Consider the following 20,768-nt stretch of genomic DNA (forward strand, 5'->3'; position numbering starts at 1 on the left):
AAAATTTCAGATTCGGATTAAAATTTAGTTACAAAAGAATGCTAATGATACGAGCATAATCAGGCAGTCAAACTTTTAAACTTTTATTTTAGCCCCAAGAATAAATTGCGGTTTTCGCCTTTGACAATAATAATAAGTTTAATATATCATTTTGTACTTAAGTTTGATATTTTTTTAATGTGATATTTATGTTGTTTTTGGTTCAATTTGGTACCGTTTTTTAACAAAAGTTATACATTTTGATACTTAAAAGTAACGGTACTAACTTTTAGTGTTTAATTTAAGCTTTAGAGTTGATTTGATGAAAGTTACTTGCTAATATTATTAGCTTTAATTTTCATATTTTTTAATAAAATAAATTTAGTATTAGTTGTGACTTTGTTTAACTTTAAGTTTAAATTGTCAAATACAGTCCTATGAATATGATTTAATTTGGATTTTAGGGTAGATTTGATGAAAGTTAATTGCAAATATTATTAGTTGATTATGAATTTTATCGATCAACTCTAAAACCCGAATTAAACACTAAAACATTAACACGGTTATCATTAGATACCAAAATATAATACCATATTTGATATACCGTAAATATTACTATATGGAGACAGTGTCTTTGAGGACAATCGTGACGGCGGGGTCCACTAGCAACCTACCAAACGCACAACATTATCTATATTTAAGTCATTGAAAAGAAAGGTTAAGAAAATGAGGATCAAATCCACAAGGTGTGGGCTGCTACAATTTGGGTGTTAGATTACAATAGGTTGCCTCTCAAGTTTTGTAATCATTGCCTCAATAATTAAACTCAATTAAAAACATCCAAAACTAATAAACTTTGTACTGATTATGACAACAAATGTTGCACAAGGACTTTAGGGTGCACATATTGTTGTATGTGCCGATGCTGCCCATCTAGCCCATTATTGCAAAACGGGAAGCACATAGTGGAGATGTGCTCAAGCTTAGACTTAGATGTTGTTTGGAGGACAACCGAGAGGAAAGGAGCGTGCGGGGTAATCGTGCGCGACTCCGACGGCATGGTTGTGCTCGTCTTCTGTCTCGAGTCTTTAATCCTCTTTCTACCGAGGCATATGTGGATGTAGACCATAATTTTCGTCACCTCAATTATTGAGAACCACTGTTGTACTCCTATTTCTAAGCTTAATAGTCAAACTTTAGACATATGATTGTATGAAGTCTTTGGAGACGCCCATGCATTGTATTAGTTGACATTTTTTTCCTTTTAATTATGATTCTAAGTTAGTCAATGGAGTCTCGCCTATCGATCACTAGGTGATAATTGCTCTTTTGATTTTGAATTTGGATTACACGATTTTTCTTAAAAATTAATTTTAAATATTAGCTCAACAATATTATTATTGCAATAATATGAAAAACGTGATTTCGAATATGCATAAACATCTCCAATTATGGATTTAAAAATTTATAAATTTTATAAAACAAGAAACTTTAAATATTACCCAAAAATCAACCAAACCAAAGACGTAATAACAAAACTAATAATATCAAGCTTTTAATTAACACTAATTTTAAATTTAAACATTAAAAAATTCAAACATGCTGATCAAAACCCCAGAAAGTAATCACCATTTCGTATCAACCCTGCATTGCATGGCAGACACGTATAAATAAAACCATACAAAGCATTGCATTTCTAACTTACTTTTCGTTTCATTTTCACGACAAACACAAAAAGAAAAGAACAAAAAAAAAAGAGAAACTATGGGATCCGAAGACGTTAATTTACGGAATATCGAAGTGTGAAAAGAAAAAAAAAGAAACCCATTTTCACTGTTAAAACTAATTATGTTTCTTTTTACCAAACCGTAAAGTCAATAGCGAAAGCAAGGAATACAAGGTAATTTGAACCAATTGGATTCTTGGGTAACCACCGACAATTTTTGTGGCTTGTTGTTGACGTAACATCATGACTCTACTTTTGACATGTGTAACCCCTATCGTTCTAATCCATACCACCATTGCTTTCTCCATCACTCATAAAGCAGCCTAAAATTTATCAATAAACCCCCCCACCAACTCCAAAGTTTTTAAATATTTTAAACCCTAAACACACTTTAACTATACTTAGAGCTGGTAAATTAATAATAACAATAATTGCAGATATTAAAGCAATTTTTTTTACAGGATTTCGATATTCAACAATTTAATTTCTCTATAAATTCAAAGTAATTTAACTTTTGTCAATTTTGAAAAATAAATATTAAAGTGATGTTTTCCAATGAAAAAAAATTAGAGTATTTTAATTTCTATCAATTTCGATAATGTTAATCACAATGTTTATATTTTTCGTAATTGTACATGATTTTAATTTGTATAATAATAAATTTAACCCTCAAAGCTTACAAATTCTATTAATTTAATTTTAATTTAACAAATTTTGACCACAAAATTATACATTCTATATATAAACATCAGTGGCTAAATATGATATTATACCAATTAAAATTATGTACAATAGACAAAAACAATAACATCGTGATCTTTTAGAATGTCCAATTTAGTTAATATCAAAACAAAAAGAAAAAAGGGACGGAGAGCTTTTTTAATCTAATTTTGTATTATTAGAAAATTCAATGAACCATTCAACAATTATTTAAAAGATTCCATATTAAATTAACAATAGCTATTGACAACAAAACCTCATGATAACAATATAAAAGAAGATCAAATTATATTAAATTAAAGTGAGGGGATTAAATCTTAAATTTCAGCATAATGAAAGGACTAAAAATTAAATTAGACCCAAAAAATCACTGAATCAAATAGTAGGATTATCCTCGTTAGAGCAGTTAATAGGTTCCTGCGATTAGTACAACTTTCTAGCTGGCATCCCAACCGAAACACGAGGAGTAATAACGGTCTGAATTTTCCAGCTGGATTCCACCCTATGCTCCTTCACTAACTTATGCCCACCACTCCCAAGAGGCGCACATTAGCCGATTTGAAATTTTTAATTTGAAGTATTTTATTTCAAAAGTTTCTTCCATTTTATTTTTATTTTTATTTTTTATTAATTTATATACAAAAATATATAAATTATATGTTTTTATGTGAACAAGGATGATCAAGCCCCACACACGTAGCGCCAGCTAAGATATTTGCCTCACACAAGCTAACAAATTAACATGCAATTTAAATTTACATGTGCAAACAAAAAAATGCCTCGCACGTGCAAGTATGACCGGCACGTGTGGACTTATAGTTAGCTAGAGCATGAAACGAAACAACGGCGGAAAGAGAGAGAGAGATGAACCGACGGTACGCCGCTTAGAAATCGGCGACTTTCCGGTGTGGCCGAGACTTGACGATGTACTTATCGAGTTCTTGCAAGTTCCTTTGGCTTCGAATCGCCAAAACATCGCCTCTCCGGAACTCCATAAATCGGCTTACCTCGCCGATTTCACGTGAATCTGGAGAAAACGATGAAGATTAAACCGAAAATTTCAAGAAAAAAAAAAGCGATTTGAAGCTGCATTATACCTAAATGCTTTGAGGAATGCTTGAATCCATTAAAAGCTGCCAAATCTGAAACATAAACAAAATAAAATAAACGAACGACGAAGATTAATCGAGTAACCTCGAGTCCTAATCTTGAGAACCGAAAAGAACGTACCAGATTGCGAAGGACTGTGAGAATTTAAGTAAAGTATGAGGAAGCAAAGGAGAGTAAGAACAGGAATGAGATGAATGAGCTTCTCAGACTTAGGAGACGACGGCAACAACAACGGCGACGACGAAGAAGAAGAAGCCGAAAACGTCAATCGGCGAGACTTGCTGTCTTTGCGGCGGTCATCGTCGTCGACGATTGCTCCGGTAATCTCTTCTCCTCCATGGCTATGGAGCTTAGAGGTAGGCGAGCCTAAGGATTGTCTTTGCATGTTCTCAGTGTGAGAGAAAAAATAATTGAAAGAGGTGAAGCGATACAAAGGATGTATATTTTGAGTATTTTCTTGAAGGAAAATGACTATGTGTGACAGTCGGCTTTAATAATTTAGGTTTTTTCTTAAGCCGTCGTTGTTTAGCAAAGAGTGTATTAGCTTAATTAAGCATTAATTGATTAATTATCGGGTATTTTAAGGAAAAAAGGAAAGAATAATTCTAAAATTAATTAATAAATCAAAATAAAGATACTAATTAATAATATAGAATCAATTTTATTTATTTTTAAAAGATTGTAAGGACGAAGGATATGCTAAAATATTGGGCATACATGTTTCCAAAAATATATAAATTATTGTAAAACTATCGTGAAGGTCCCTGTATTATAAGTCAGATTGCATTTTATCTTATTTACTTAAAAAATGAGCAAATTAGTCATGTACATTAGATTAAAGAGCAATTTGGTCATTTCTATTAAAAATTTCATCAATTTGTATTGTTAAGAATTAGCGTCGTTGACGGAATAACAAGATAGTGACACATGGCATGTCATATGTACCTCATGTTAATGCATAAGGATCAGTTTTTAATAGCAAAAATAGATGAAATTTTTTAACAAAAAGATCAAATTGCTTTGTCCTTCAATCTAATGTATAGATACTAATTTACAATTATTTTGAGTAAAGAGAACAAAATGAAATTTAACTAATAGTATACGGGCCTTTAGGTTAGTTTTACCATAATTTGGGGCACATGGACAGAATTGTTGAATAAAGAAAATTAATACATGAATAGGATAATAATTCAAAAATAAAGTTTCAAGTTGACTAAGTCTTAGTTTAACTAGCACTGCTGCTATTGCAGCAATTAAGAGGATGTCGATTCAAGTGCATTTAAACCCACTTTTCCTCTTAGGCAGTTTGAATTAGATATTGGTTGATATATTGGTTTAGATAAAATGATTGAATCAACTTTTGAGTGAATCATTCAAAATTGATAAAAGACGAAAATCTAGACATAAAATTGTCTATTGAACCAGTTGAGCCAATTTATAATTTTTTAATTCTATAAAATTTTAATTATTTACTTAATTATTATCGAGTTAATTGAATCGAGAATTAATGATTTAATTAATTTACAGTTTCTAAAGTAGTGCATTCATCACTAATAGAGTAAAAAGTTGAATTTTTATTTTCGACATAGATAGTTTTTTCTTTGTCAAGATTTGTCATCAATTGCTCGTGTAATTGTATCATCTTCAGAACTTAATTGTTAGAAACTTAGTTTTTAAATTAATAAAATTAATAAAATTTAAATTGTAAAATTTTTTTAATATAAACTGAATCTTAAAATTTTCAAAATTTAAGGACTAATAACATATTTTAACCAATAATATGTAAATGAATTAGATAATGAGTAGACCTGTTTATGGCTCGGGCCACCCGGCCTGGCCTGGCCCGAAATGTGAGAGGTTTGGGCAAAAATATAAGCCCGAAAAATGGGCTTGGACAAAAACATTAAGGCCCGTTTAAGGCATTTTTGGCCCGAGTCCGCCCGACCTGAATTCACTAAAGGACAAAAAAAATATGTTTTTCTTAATATTATTTTCTTATTGTTTTCTCTCTATTTTGCTACTATTTTACTATTATGTTGCTATTATTTTGTTGTTATTGTTTGGATATTGCATAAAACTTATTTTATTGTTAATTTTATTATTATTTTAAAGACATTTGTTAAATTTGTTATTATTTTAGAGGCATTTGCTAGTTAAGTTGCATCTATCTTAGTGTTATTTAAGTATATATATATTTAAAATTTATTTTCAATTTGTTGAGAAATATTTATTTTGATATTTTTAGTATTTTTGATGTATTATATATATTTTAAAATAATACAAAAATTAATATGAGCGGACCGGATTGGGCATGAGTTTTAACATTTTTATCTGGGTCGGGCTTGGGTAAAATTTTAGGCCCATTTTTCGAACCAGGCCAGGCTCAAGCCTAACAAACGTGTATAAATTTTTAGTTGAGCCCAGCCCGGCTCGACCCATGCGCACATCTAATCATAAGTGATCTCTTTTTTCTTTTTCTTTTTCTTTTTCTTTTTCTTCACTGCTTTGTTTATAAATTAATATTAAATGTTCATGTCATAGAAACGTAAGTTTAAATCTTAAGGATTAAGAAATTTTGGCACTATTGAATTAATATCATATACTTTGGTAAAATTACCATCGGGATCCTTATATTAGAAGTCATATTACATTTTGCCTCCTCTAACAAAAAATAGACAAATTAGTCCATTTACGTTAGATTAAAGAGCGAATTGGTCATTTCTGTTAAGAAATTCATCCATTAGTACCGTTAAAAATTGGCATGGTTGACAAAATAACTATATAGTGACATATGACATGCCACATGTATCTCATATTGATATATAGGGGTCAGTTTTTAACTATAGAAATTGATGGAATTTTTAACAGAAGGGTCAATTTGCTCTTTAATCTAACGTATATGGACTAATTTGCTCATTTTTTCGAGTAGGGTAAAATCCAATCAGACTCTTAGTATAGGGCCTCCATGATACTTTTACCCATATACTTTTTGTTTTTCTTTTTTACAAATTATTGTGTTTCATGCTAATCATTTATAGACACGTCACAATCTTGAAAAGACGCTCAGAATATTATCCACAAAATAATTAAAAAAATATTTTGTATTGTTCAGAATAAATAAAAAGCATATAACTTTTTGACCCTTCAATTTTACAAAAAATAATTTTAACTTTCTATTTAATTTTTTGCCTCTTTTAGTCTTTAAACTTGTATTTTTCTCAAATCACCCCAAAATAGATGAAAAAGTTAATGTTTGTTCACTTTGTAATGTGGCATATATGAATTGTCACGTAGATGACACATCAACGTTTAATTACTTTTATAAATTTAAAAATATTACAAAATATTTTTTAATTTTTAATAATTTTAATAATTTTAAATTTCAAAATAGTTATATATTTTTAAAATTTTAAATTTAAAAATTAATTAAATGCTAATGTGTTATCCACGTGTATGCAAGACCAGCAAAGTTAAAACAAGTTAACTTTTACATTCATTTTGGAGTGATTTGACAAAATTACAAGTTTAATAGCTAAAAAAGCAAAAAATTAGATGAGGGATAAAATAACTTTTTTTTATAAAGTTAAAGGCCAAATAAAAATTATGGATAAATGAGAATTCACTGTAAAGCTTAATTACTAATTATGATCCTAACTTCAAAATTTTTTTTTAAATTTTTTTATTAAATTTTACGTTAAATTTTTTATTTTTTTAAGTAAAACATGAATTCCAATAAAATAAAACTGGCAAAAAAACAAACCAAATCAAACTAAAGTAGAAGGATGACTACACCGAAACCAGTTGGTTTACTTCGTAAACTCAGATTTATGTCTATCAATACTATTGGCGCCACCCAAATAAGCTCCTAGCTATTTATTAACAGATTGTCGTGTCTACAGGAAGGATTTCAGAAAAGATTAAAAAGAAACTCTAAAATTTGGCCAAAAAAGTCAAATATTGTCAACGGCCGTGATCGGTGTTTCGGTGATGTTAGCAGTGAGCTCAACTCAAACAATTAACAAAAATAAGGATAAGGTTAAATTCTGTTATTAGTCTCTATATTATGAATAAATTATCAATTTAGTCTTTGTTTTCAATTTGGTCATATTTAGTCCTTATACTTTTCGAAAATTTGAAATTTTAATTATAAGATAGGTCATTAAATCTATTAACTAAAATAAAATGATATTTATATGAATATTGTTTGGAAATAGCAAGCAAACGTGGTATTACACATGTGTTGATATGTTTGTTACATATGATTTTATAAAAGTTAAATTATGCTATTAGTCCTTATACTTTTTGAAAGTTATGGATCTAATCCATATACTTTAATTTGATCAATTTTAGTCATTGTACTTTTGAACCAATCAATTTTAGTCATTTTACTTTTGAATTTTGAAATTTTAGTGCTTACCTAAAAGTAGCAATCAAATCGCATCGATTTTGGAAATAATAGAACTTAATGAATTTATCGGTTATCGTTTAGCGAGGATTAAAATTTAAAATTTAAAAACATAGAGACTAAAATGACCAATTTAAAGTACAGGATTAAACCCACAATTTTCCAAAAATATATGGACTAATAACGTAATTTAGCCTTTTATAAATAATAGAATTCAACTTAACATTTAACAACTACAATTTAGCCAATACTGAAATTTCAATATTTGAAAAGTACAAAGACTAAAATGACCAAATTAAAGTATATAGATTAAATTCACAACATTCAAAGTAAATGGACTAATAGCAGGATTTAACCTTTTATAAATGATAGAATTTAGGGATAAAAATTAAAACTATACACGAACTTTGATCCAATATGTAATGTCATACATAAACTTTGGTTTTCGCAATTGTATAAATGAAAAATTGATTTTATTCAAATTTCACAAATTACTAACAACATTATCGAATTAGCACCGTTTTACCATAATATCTGCATACACAAATAATTATATTAATCCAATATGAAACTAAATGTCTATATCCATTTTTTAAGTATGTAAAATTGAATAGAAAACAAAGTTATATGTACACATATGAACCACAAATCAAGTTTCGAGTGTATAATTGCATGAAATTAAAGTTCATGTATAAATTTGATATTTATACCTAGAATTTAACTTAATATTTAACTGCTACAATTTGATTTGGCCAGGACTGATATTTCAAAAATTGAAAAATGCAGGGATTAAAAATATCAAATTAGAGTATAAGGACTAAATCCATAACTTACGCAAATTAGGGACTAAGAGCAGAATTTAACCTAATAATAATAAAAAGAAACCGTCGTCAGTGCGAGATCGAAGATTCTGGCGGCTCCTAATACCAGAAAACGAACAAATTTCAAACTTGCGGCAAAAGCAAAAAATAAAAAAATAATTTCCATTGACGAAGATTTATAAAGAATAAAGCTGTTGATAAACAGAGATTTTGATTTTTGAGGGGTAAAAAAAGAAGCAAAAATGGTGCTGTGGGAGATCGCATTGGGAACGGCTTATTTCTTGGGGCTTAAACGAAGTTACAAGCTTGCTTTGAAGATTCAGCGACGGATTATTAGTCGTAACCAGCCACGGCTTCAACAATTTGTTCAAAGGTGCAGAGATTTCTCGCTTTTTTATTTGTTTATTGATTTTTACTTCTTCTTTTTTAATTTCTGTTTGGTTTATATATTTCTGGCATTGATTGATTTTGCATTGTATGAAGAAGAATCTGCTTTGATTAATTTTTGGAAGTACTTAACCGTGAAATACTGTTAGTTCTCTGTTTGTTAATGAGCGTTTGAGGTTGAGTAGGTATTAGGCTGTGATGAGGCACCTTGAAGAATCTTTCGTTTTCTGAGCATTCAATGAAATTCAGGGAAGATATCACACTTGATAAACTAACTCGGATTAAATTAGTTCATTTATTATTAAATTAATTTTTATACTGAATCAAATAACTTTAACCTCCAACGTCTTGTAGAAATTAGATTAAATTAGTCCATCTGTTATTAAATAGGTTAATTTAATTTTATATAAATCAAATAAGTTCAAATGTAACATATATGGTTAATATTTATGGTTTAAAAAATATCTTAAAAACAATAAATGTTAACTATATTCTAATTTGGTTTTATTTGATTCTTTTTAATAGAACGACTAAATTGATCCATTTAATAATGAGAGACTAATTTAAGTAGGTCCCTATAATAGAGGGATCTCTCAAGTACATTCATCAGTAATTAACCGTCATTGTGAGTAAATTAGGACTTGGTACTGATTGGATCTTAAGTCAAGTAGTATTGTTGCTTATTGCAACAATCAGGAGGATATAAATTCGAGCAAATGCATATTGTTCTCAAATTTAAAGGTTCAGGGTTATGCGTAGTAGTAAGAGTTGTTAGTACTTTCAACAGGGGAGAGTAATTGGTCTAATTCATTGGTTCAGTTAAAAAAAACTAAAAGTTGACTTAATTGATTAATCTAATACTTTAACTCACTTAACATTAGTCGGTTCAATCGGTCAAGTCTATCAATCTACTTTTTCTTTTTCTATTGGTGAGTTTTGATTAAAATTTTATATATTATTATGAAAATTTTTAACTGATAATCGATCTACTTCACCTATTTTAACCACCGAATCAACTGTCATATTTGACTTGGCCGAAGGTTACTTGTATTTGATTCCTTTTCTGTGATATAGTATGAATTTAGTTTTGAACATTTCTTATGAGTTAGATCATAGATGTATTTGGTTTTCAACTGTTAAATGAGCAAGCAAAGGTGGTTTCAGTTTGGGGTAATTATGTGAACACTCTGTATTCTTAGTTCTGTTTAGCATAACTTCACCCAGCACACATGTCTTGCGTTTTAACCAAGCATATGAACGCTAAGTTTTCCTATGCATTTGAAAGATCCTTAGAGGTCATATTCTCATATTCATATGTTGGACACGGGTACTTCAATAAAACTGAAGAGTCCGAGCAGGACCGTATGAATGTGCTACATGAAGTCACAGTTCCATAACTATCTAAGTTTTTCTTTAAGTTGCTGAAGTATGAGAGGAAAAGAAGCCTATCATATCTGTACATAAATCAACCCCCCCCCCCCTTTCTTTTGCCTTTCCAGTTAGGTACAGTTATGTTACTCGAGTGTGAAACACATGAACTCGTTGTAATGTATGATTCATTCCCATATTTTCCTTCCGTATTGTGTTGCAGGATCGTTTATTCTGTGATCTTGTTGTTCCTCCATGCTTTTTATTCGATTGAATTCTTGCCCGTTTTATACGGGGGAATCAGCCTTGCCTAGCTACTTACTCGAAGCTATTAAGGTAGAACCCTTCTTACTATGTAACCGTTAGTAGTTGATTCACCGATCTGTAGTGATCTTGTTAATTTACTTTTGGATCATTTCCTAGATTTCCATCGGTGTTGTGTTGCAGGAACTTTAATTTTGTCATCTTGTTGTTCCTCCATGTTTTTATTCGATCCAATTCTCGCCCGTTTTATACGGGGGCATCAGCCTTGCCTTGCTACTTACTCGAAGCTACTAAGGTAGAACCTTTCTTACTACGTAAACCGATTTGTAGTGAGCTTCATTTCCAGGGGAAACCATGGTCTTGAATATCATATGTTTGGTTAACGTTGCAAAAGATTAGGACTCGAAACGACATTCGCTAACTCTTGTTTTCTTTCGGAAACTGTTACCTATTTCCGCAACCAGAAGAACGCGTGTTGTATTCGACATAGCACTCAAGGTTCACAGGAACATACAGCATAGAGACTTAGAAGTTGGTCGAAACCTTGGTGATTGTATCCTCCGCTGGCTCCATAAAATAAAACCTTCAGCTCAAATCCGAGGTCCTCCGCCTCATCAAGAGCCCAACCACGGTACTGGCAAAGCAAACATGAACATGCCAAAGCAAGTGACAAACACATCTTCACCGAAAACTCCACGAAGCAACCAGTCACCTCGAAACCATGATGCTGGTAGACATCTTTTTAGTTCATTAACAAGTACATGGTCTAAGTCCTTCCCTACTACCATTGCAATGATGATGCAACCACCAACTGCTACCGGAAACATGACTCGGTGCCGGCATTTGAGCATTAACGGACCCGACGCATCGAGGCTGAACTACACGAGAGACCAGGGAGTTGTTAGAAAGGACATAATGCAATGGATGGTGCGCAAGTGAAGATGAAAGACCTCATCTGTTTGCATTTATGGAGTTCCAAAAATATGAAACTTTCCTGAGAACCACTAAACTGGGTTTACTTAGGATAATAATCCATGTTTTTGGTCATAATTATGTCATTATTTTCGTGTCGAGTTAGTGTAAGGTGTTATATATATATATATATATATATATTCATATTTTGAATTATTAATAATTTATATAATGATTTTAATACATGTGAATCATTGTTGTAAGGCTCTTATTTTAATGCAGCACTACTTTCTCATATGTAACATTGACATTCGAAATCATTGCTAATTGGAACCATCTCAACCTTTGAAACAATTTTACATAATTTGTTGTTAATAAATGGATGAATGATATATGAATTAGTTGTTAATTCTTGATCAAATTTGAGATATAATTTTATGCTTTAAAATTTAAATTTTAAGTTTCATTTTTTATTTGAAAATTTTAATCTAATCATTAAAATCATAAATATTTTTATCAAAATTTGTCAACGTAAATTTTAATTATGTTGCTTCCATATGATTGAAAAAATTAACAGATTAACAAATCCTGATAGAAACTACATAATGATTAAATTAAAGATTTTAAATAAAAAAATAAAAGAATTAAATGTTTAAGTTTTAAAATAAAAGAACCAAATACCAAATTCTATACAAATACAACCACTAACATCATACTTTACCCTATATGCATTCAAAACATTACTTAAGGATCATCCAACTCGTAAGGGGTAAAGCACAAATAAAAAAGAAAAAAGGATATGAGTATCGACATCCAAAGATTACAAGGGTCCAAAAGTCTAGAAAATAAAACATGAAGTACAAGAGTTGAAATGACCAAACCCAACACGAGAGGAGACAAACCTTAGTCTCACCACTTCCAATCTGTCACCGTATGCAAACGGGGACCACAATCTCGGTGAAGCTGTCGTACTCTCGACGTACAAGTCTACTAACGAGGATCACCATTGACACCGTAGAGCACGTCGGGGCCACCGAATACTGTAAATCCTAAGCCTTTGAGAGGACATCAGCATTCGAAACACACAGATCCAGAGCAGCTCAATCGACATCACCATGCACAAGCCTTCAAGACAAAAGGTCAATGGTGCTCAACCCCGCATAGTCTTCTTGCCAAAACAAACAAAAACGACATCGAGAAAGCTACCGACTAGATAAAGGGAGACAGGCTCTTGGAAGAGAGCCATGGAAAGACCACAGGGAAGTTGAGGGTCTCTCCTCCACCTTTCTGGAGGCTGAAAGCCGAGTGGAAGAGGGAGAGACCAGGTTATTTTGTCGAAAAAGAGGAAAAGGAAAGGAAGAGGATTGAGAGGAAGATGGGAGAAGGAGAGAGTAAAGGGTAAAGGGAAGAGAGGGAGATAGGAGAAAGGAGAGTAGGGCTGACGGCTATTGGCTTTTAAAGATTGCAAAATGTGAGAGAAACAAAATATTTATACAACACTAAAAAAGGTACCCACCGTAAATCGTATAACAGGAGATGCCTCCGGAGATCTTAATCCAACAAACCGATACTACTATGCAAGATCTATGATTATCATGCATACAAGTTCATCTATTATCTGAAAAAACACTATAATAAACACCAAAAATAAAATTAAAAATTCTCCATTATTAAACTACACAAAATAACCAAAAAAAAAAAAAAACCATAAAACGAAGCCGAACATAACAAAAATAACTCTATATTTTTTTCACCATCAATCAACCCCAAGAATTATCAAAAGCAGCTGAAGTAATCGCATTCGAGAATTCTTCAAAGCTAATCATCCCATCCCCATCGGTATCGGCTTCCTTAATCATCCCCGTCAATTCCTCCGCCGTCAACGCATGTCCCAACTTCGCCATCGAATGAGCCAACTCAGCGGCGGTGATATATCCATTACCATCCCTATCGAACATCTTAAACAATTGTTTCAATTGTTCTTCACTGTAAGGCGATTTCTCCGATAACAGTTCCGGCGCCATCAGTGAAACAAACTCCGAGAATTCAACTAACCCATTATTGTTCGTATCGGCTTTGTGTATTAACGCTTCAACTTGATCGGAACTCGGGTTTAGACCCAAAGATCGTAAGAGTGAACCGAGTTCGAGTTGAGTTAAACTACCGTCGTTGTTTCGATCAAATGAACGGAAGATTTCACGTAGTTCACCGATTTGTTCGTCGTTTAGCTTGGTTGGTTCTTCCTTGTCGCTCATGTTCTAAAAACCTTAAAAGAAAACAAGAACAAAGAAAGTCAAACTAGGTGGAAGAACATGAAAGAGTGTTGTAAGAGAATTGAAGATTGGTTTTTGAAAATCGATATTAATGTTGTTCCTCCATTTTTGATGGATCTGCTTTTACTTTGCTCACCGGTGACTAACCCAAATACCGGATCATAATAAAACTAACAGAAAAATTATTGGAATAAATGGAAAAGCCTTTCTAGGTCAATCTTTATTTTTTTATTATTATTAAAATTTTGAGATAATTCTACCAAACATCCTCAAAATAAGATCTTATTTTAAATTGTTCTCTAAATTTTAGAATATTCTAATTACATCCTTAAATTATCGATGTTATATTAATCATGTCATTTTGTTTTTAAATTTGTTTTTGAACGTTCAATGACATGTCAAATTTTATATTGTATAATTTAAAATGAATTTTTAAAAAATTTAAAACTCTTTTGCATAACTTTTAAAAATAAACACTAAAATTAAAAAGAGAGCATGACTAAAAATTTTTATATTCTATTAATGATTAAATTAACGATTTTAATAATGAAAGAACCCGATTGACATTACTTCAATAATTTGATGATGTAAATCGAATGTTTTGAAATTTAAGGACTAATTTAAAATGAGGGTAATAGTTTGATGATTCGTAGTGCAGTTAAGTACTCTTTTTATAAGCCAAATGAGATTATTTAGGAAAAATCTACTTTAATATTTTATTTAGAATAGTTAACTATATTACTTATTTCAACTAATTAATAAAATTATAAAAGTAGATCGAAACTATGCGAAATTAAAGTATATATATTCTGTTTACTCATTCTTGAATCTTGTTAGGGTGAAAATGAGACATCGGTACTTGTAAGTTATTTGAGTTTGACTTGAAAAAACTCGAACTTGATTCAGTAATTATTGAGTCGAGCTTTAGCTATTGATTTAGTCGAATTTGAGTTTAGTGATACTCAGCTTGAACGACTGGTGAACCTTATCGAACTTTTCATTTTTAATATATATTTTAAATATTTTATAGGGTAAACTACATATTTAGTCACTTATGTATGGTTTAGATTACATTTTGGTCATTGAACTTTAAAAAGTTACGATATAATCATTTCATCAATAACCCTCAACCTTTATCAGCTTCAATCATCAAAATATTCACAAATTCCTTCCTTCTTTACCCTAATCATCGTAACAGGCGGTAACAACTCAGTTATCAAGATGTAACAAATCAATAACGTTAGTGACCATATCATAACTTTTTAAAGTTCAATAACCAAAACGTAATTTGAACCATACATAAGTGACTAAACTTGTAGTTTCCCCTATTTTATATTATTAAATTACATTATTTCCCTTAAAATATTATTAACTTTAAGCTTAAGTATTGAGTCTATCTCGAGCTTGAATACGTATGAGCTTAATTAGCTCAAACTTGTCAGTATTCGGACTCGACTCGAGTACACTCCTAAATCTTAAAGTCACGAGAAGATTTAACAATATAGATTTTCAATTTTAATTTCAAATTCGAATATAATAAAATGAGAAAAATAACATAGACATTCAATTTTGAAATTTGAGTATAATAAAAGGACTGAAATCATAATTTGACCCTTTAGAAGAAGGATGAAAAAGTCCACACACCACACCGTGGAGACAAAATATTAATTATAAAAAAATTGATAATTGAAATCATCCTCCTAAAGCCTTTGATTTTCAATTTGTAGTAGAAAATTTGGAGAGAGAGAAAAAATTACCTGAAAATTGGAGCAATTCCGTGATTGGTGCACGTAATTCTTGCTGCCTTAAGAATATTATCATCAACCGTTACGGCGTTATCCAAGCCCAGCAGTGTTTTTCGGAAAAAGAAAGATGGAAATAATTTAGTGATTTAAATAAAAATTTTGAGTAATTAAGGGATTAATTTGTAATTTTTTTAAATTAATTGATTAATATTGTTAATTATCTTTTATCAAATCAATCCTAAAACCCAAATTAATCACTAAAATATTAATATTGTTATTTTTAGATTTTAAAATATATAATTTTTGTTAAATACAGATGTCAAGTTGTACCAAAAAATAATATAAATTTTATATTAAAAAATATCAAACTCGAGTACCAAATGATACGTTGTCACTTGAACCCATAAATAAGAAGATAATGTGCTTCAACGCACTTGAACCCACATCTTCTTATATTGCCATTCGTAACCCACAAATAGGAAGATAATGTACTTCAGCTCACTCAAGCCCACATCCAGTGGCGTATGACCCCTTAAAATAGAAAATTATCTATTTAGGCCCTTTAGAAAATTTTAAAATTTTAAAATAGTAAAAGTAACCCCTTAAAAATAGTAAAAATATGATTTAATCATTTAAAAATTATAAAAATATAAGATTTAATTTCGAACCCTTGTAGATTTCTGAATTCACCCAAAGTCTTATACTCTTAAATAAGTGTTGAATGGGTTATGGGCAGAGATGATGGCATTTGGTAACAGAGAGTGGTTTTGGTTTAATTAAAGTAAGGACGGTGGTGGCATGTTTCGTTGGCCTGCCTTCATTAAATTATTTGCTTTCACTTTTGGCTTATTTCACACTTTAATCCCTAAAGTATTCAAATCTCAATTCTGAGTTGATTTTGTTATAATCATTTTTATCAATTGATTTTAATTAGCATGATTTGATTTCACTACCTTACTTACGATAATTGCTCTCCATGGTTGAATTTTTATTCAAAGATGATCTAACCACAACAATATTTAAGAATTAAAATGTTTATATTATTTAATTATTTTGGTTTAGTTTATAAATTTTAATATTTCATATAGGTAAAACCTTTAGTATATTTTTATATGTGTAATATTTTAATGCTCTGTTCCATTCATATATATATATATATATATATATATGTCAAATTTGACGTAAATTTAAAAAATCCAACCATCTAATAAATACCAATATATGCAATATCTTAAATCGATATGATAGAGATATCGAACCGGTTCAAAAATTTACATACATAACAATTACAAAGGATAGATTCAATGGTTAGATCGTTAAAATATAAATCATACAAAAATATATGAAAAGATGTAAAACAATGTAAGTGAGTCCCTCCCTTTAAATTTTATATATTTTAAATTAACTTTTGTATTTATTCTATAACTCACTAATTTTTTTCTGTGAATAATTTTATTATAGGTTTTGATCATATCTGCTCTTTTTGATATCCATGGCCTCTCCCCAATCCATAAATAGGAGCATAATGCGCTTCAACATACTCGAACCCTCATCCTCCTACATTGCCCATACCAATCGAATTAAGACTCAATCGATCTTTTCTCTTATAATGCCACATTCATGCTTAATAATATCAAACAAAATGAGAGAGGGACATAAGTGAGTTCAAAATTATTCTTTTTTTTTTTCCTCTCATTTTTCAATTTTACCGAGTAATGAATGAGCCTAAAAGTTTGGCAACGCAATGCAAAAGCTTATTTACAAAGTGAATAATGATAATGATGATAGGTTGTTTACAACATTTTGTACTAAAATAAGTCCTCACTCGCATTATCTTAAATAAGCATATAGTGACTTGCAAAATTACAATCAATGTGAATGTTATCTCTTTAAATTTAGCTCAATAAAGCATTCAATATAGAAAAGAATTAGTAGAGATGTTCTCTAAGTAATATTAATTCTTAAGGAAATAAATCTCTTCAAATAAAAAAAAAAAACTTTGACCACATTGAGAGTAGATTTGTCTAGAGGCTGAGTCGAGTGGTCCGGCCTGAAGGCTCGCCCAAAAAGTGGGAGGGTTTGGGCAAAAATATAGGCTTGAAAAATGAGCTTAGACAAATAAATAAGGCCTATTTTCTAAATGGGTCAGACCTCGAGTAAGCTTTTTGGCCCAAGGTTGGCCCGAATTTGTAAAAAAAAATGTTGCTATTTTTTTACTGTTTTGCCTTTTTTTTTTCATTGTTTTGTTATAATTTTGCTATTATATTGTTACTATTTTTTGTTATTATTTGAATATTGTATAAATCTTGTTTTGTTATTTATTTTACTATTATTTTAGATGTATTTGCTTGTTAAGTTGCATTTATATTAGTTATTTAAGTATATTTTTTTATTTTTTTCATTTATTGAGAAATATTTATTTTAATGTTTTTAGTGTATTTGATGCATTATATTTTTAAATTTATTTTTATATAAAAAATAATATACAAAAATTTAATACGGGTGGGCCGAACCGTGTTCAAGTTTTAGCATTTTCATCTAGGTCGGGTTTATACAAAATTTTAAACCCATTTTTCTGATCAAATCCAAGTGTAAATTTTTTGCTTAACCCAACTCAAATCAACCCAGTCCATAGACAACTCTAATTGAGAGTCTTCAAAAGATCTTGCTTGACTCTATTTCCATCACATTTTGACTTCAATAAAGTCTTCAAAGATTTGCTTAAAGACTCCGATGTTTTTCGATAAAAAAATGCCAAATAAACATGACAAGTTACATTACGTGTCAGAAACAAATTGAGTTAGATTAACATGTATAAACAACCAATGATTATTGATCGTTGCTATAGAATCATGCTGACTAACCCCATTAGGCAATGATCCATTTTTTGTCGGAGCAACCCTTTTGACCATTAGTATTGTTGGCATTTAGCCTTTATATCAATAAATTTGGAAGCTTATAATGATTAATCTCTTTCGTCAGTATATGACAACCACATATCACAAATGAAATTACAACTACAAGGATGTGTAAAAATACCACATTTCTTTAAATTTCTCTACAGCCCTAAATTCCTTCCTTAAAAATCACATATATTTGTCCTTGTATTGAGGTGAAGCACTTGAAAAACAAATTCCATAACCATGTTGGTCGGTAACCATAAATTCATAGGTTTCACATTCTTAATTACCTTTCAACTTTTGTCATTTTCAATCCGATCATCGGCGTTCCTTGATAGTATTTTCCCCACGGTGACTGTGACCTTAATAAACGAAGCCAGCCACAGCGTTTACCTAAAGTGTGGATTCGACGAAGGCGGGGAATACAAGGGATTGCAAAAGATGGAACCAGGGGACAGCATAACGTGGTCGTTTGTGGAGTTAATTTTCCCGCTCCGCTGGTGTTACGTTCACATCGACGAAGAAACCTATGGCGCTTTCTGGGCGTTCACGGTGTTCTTGCAATGCCATGATTGCAAATGGATCATCAGAGATGACGGTGCCTACCATTTCAATCATTTCTATGACGTTTGGAAAAAGACTAGACTTTTTTTCCAGTACTGAAAAACCTTACAATCTCGAAATTTATTTTGGATGAAAAATCATGTATCTATATTCATTCTCCTTTAGATTTGTGAATTCAACAGGTTTGATTGCTTCTAATTTTGTATATTTTGAATTTAGGTCCTTTTAGATTCCATAGTTTTTTTCTGTAAACCTAAGCAGGGTCTTTGGGGAAAATAGTGCTTTTCTCTAACTTTCAATTGAATTTTTTATACAACATAGAATTTATTTTCTTGTAGATTAATTATGTAAGAAATAGTTTGAGACATAGATTCACTTACTCCCGTGTAAAATTAGGGATAAATATTAACTTCATATATGAATTTTGATTCAATATTGTGCAATTTAATACATGAACTTCGATTTGGTGCTATTATATATATGAAACTCAATTGCAGTTCATTTGTATATATAAAACTTTGATTTCGATTCAACTGCACACATTTAAATAAATGAACTAATGTAAAATGATTTGTGAAAATTGCATCAAATCAAAATTTCATATATAAAATCGTTACGATCGAGTTCACTTAAAACTAATATTGTTTTAAATATTTCCGTTACATTTTCTGCTATTAATATTTTAATAAACCAATCGTTGAATTTATCAAAATAATTGTACTTGTCATTCATATAAAATTTTGATTTGGTTTAATATCTCAATTATGTCGATCTAAAATACTGTTTATATTAATGTACATTTAACGATTAAAGGTTTTTACATTAAACAAATAGTTCATTTTTATTCTTTACTCTAAACTTGACATGCATGATGTATATAAATAGAACAAAAAAATAAGATGACTAAATTATTAAAATAAAATTCGTAAAAATATTATTGAAGTGTGTAAAACCATACTAATTAAATATCGATATAAGGGATTGATATATTTTGAAGTACAATTTTAATTTTTGTTGTACAATGGTCCAAATTGATAGTAGCAATATTGTAAAAATTCAATTAATAATTTTTTACTAAAGACTTTATCGGTTTGAACCTACTGATAACTTTATATAAATAAGACACAAGATATCCCTAAATTATGATCTTTATCTTAAATTGGTTCTCAAATTTTAAAATATTCGTAACATAATTTGAAATTAAAATTTTAAAGAAAAGTAAAATGTTCCCACATAACTATTAAATAATACGTAAAAATATTATGTAACATAATTTGAAATTAATATTTTAAAGAAAAGTAAAATATTCCCACATAAATTTTAAAATTAAAAATTAAAGATAAAGTAAAATTGAAAAAAGGAGAGTGAATGATAATTTTTGTAACGATTTTAGTAATTATTAACCATTGAGATTTACAAGGAGGAGGAGTTGGATGCCGTGGCCGTGGTTCACCCTCGATTGGGCGAAGAGCCATTGGATGGTGATAAAATGTCCTAGGAGATTGGTCTTAATAGGAGGAGAACGAGGGGGAGGGAAAGGTGATTTCTCTCTCTTGGCTTGTTCTCATATGTTATGGTGGGCTTCTATATAAGA

At 30.3% G+C, this 20,768-nt stretch overlaps 3 protein-coding genes across 4 annotated transcripts; 1 reads left to right on the forward strand and 2 right to left on the reverse strand.

Moving 5' to 3' along the window:
- Window positions 1-3,155: 3,155 nt before the first annotated feature.
- On the reverse strand, window positions 3,156-4,021 carry LOC105789374 (uncharacterized). Its single transcript, XM_012616740.2, has 3 exons — window positions 3,656-4,021; window positions 3,523-3,567; window positions 3,156-3,452 (listed from the first exon to the last, which is right to left on the reverse strand). Exons 1-3 carry the CDS (start codon window positions 3,918-3,920, stop codon window positions 3,310-3,312), a joined length of 453 nt encoding a protein of 150 aa, XP_012472194.1. The 5' UTR covers window positions 3,921-4,021; the 3' UTR covers window positions 3,156-3,309.
- A 4,901-nt stretch (window positions 4,022-8,922) lies between these two features.
- LOC105789375 (uncharacterized) lies at window positions 8,923-11,952 on the forward strand. 2 transcript variants are annotated; one of them, XM_012616742.2, is made up of 2 exons: window positions 8,923-9,134; window positions 11,248-11,952. In XM_012616742.2, exons 1-2 carry the CDS (start codon window positions 9,004-9,006, stop codon window positions 11,717-11,719), a joined length of 603 nt encoding a protein of 200 aa, XP_012472196.1. In that variant the 5' UTR covers window positions 8,923-9,003; the 3' UTR covers window positions 11,720-11,952. The 2 variants fall into 2 exon arrangements, with proteins under 2 accessions (XP_012472196.1, XP_012472195.1); XM_012616741.2 differs by having other exon boundaries at window positions 8,926-9,134; window positions 11,245-11,952.
- Window positions 11,953-12,377: 425 nt separating this feature from the next.
- Window positions 12,378-14,139, reverse strand: LOC105789376 (probable calcium-binding protein CML18). The gene is made up of 2 exons (XM_052627745.1): window positions 13,209-14,139; window positions 12,378-12,817 (listed from the first exon to the last, which is right to left on the reverse strand). The coding sequence occupies exon 1, from the start codon at window positions 13,945-13,947 to the stop codon at window positions 13,453-13,455; it is 495 nt and encodes a 164-aa protein (XP_052483705.1). The 5' UTR covers window positions 13,948-14,139; the 3' UTR covers window positions 12,378-12,817; window positions 13,209-13,452.
- Window positions 14,140-20,768: the final 6,629 nt, after the last annotated feature.

The sequence above is a fragment of the Gossypium raimondii genome, chromosome 2, assembly GCF_025698545.1.
Source record: "Gossypium raimondii isolate GPD5lz chromosome 2, ASM2569854v1, whole genome shotgun sequence".
Lineage (NCBI taxonomy): Eukaryota > Viridiplantae > Streptophyta > Magnoliopsida > Malvales > Malvaceae > Gossypium > Gossypium raimondii.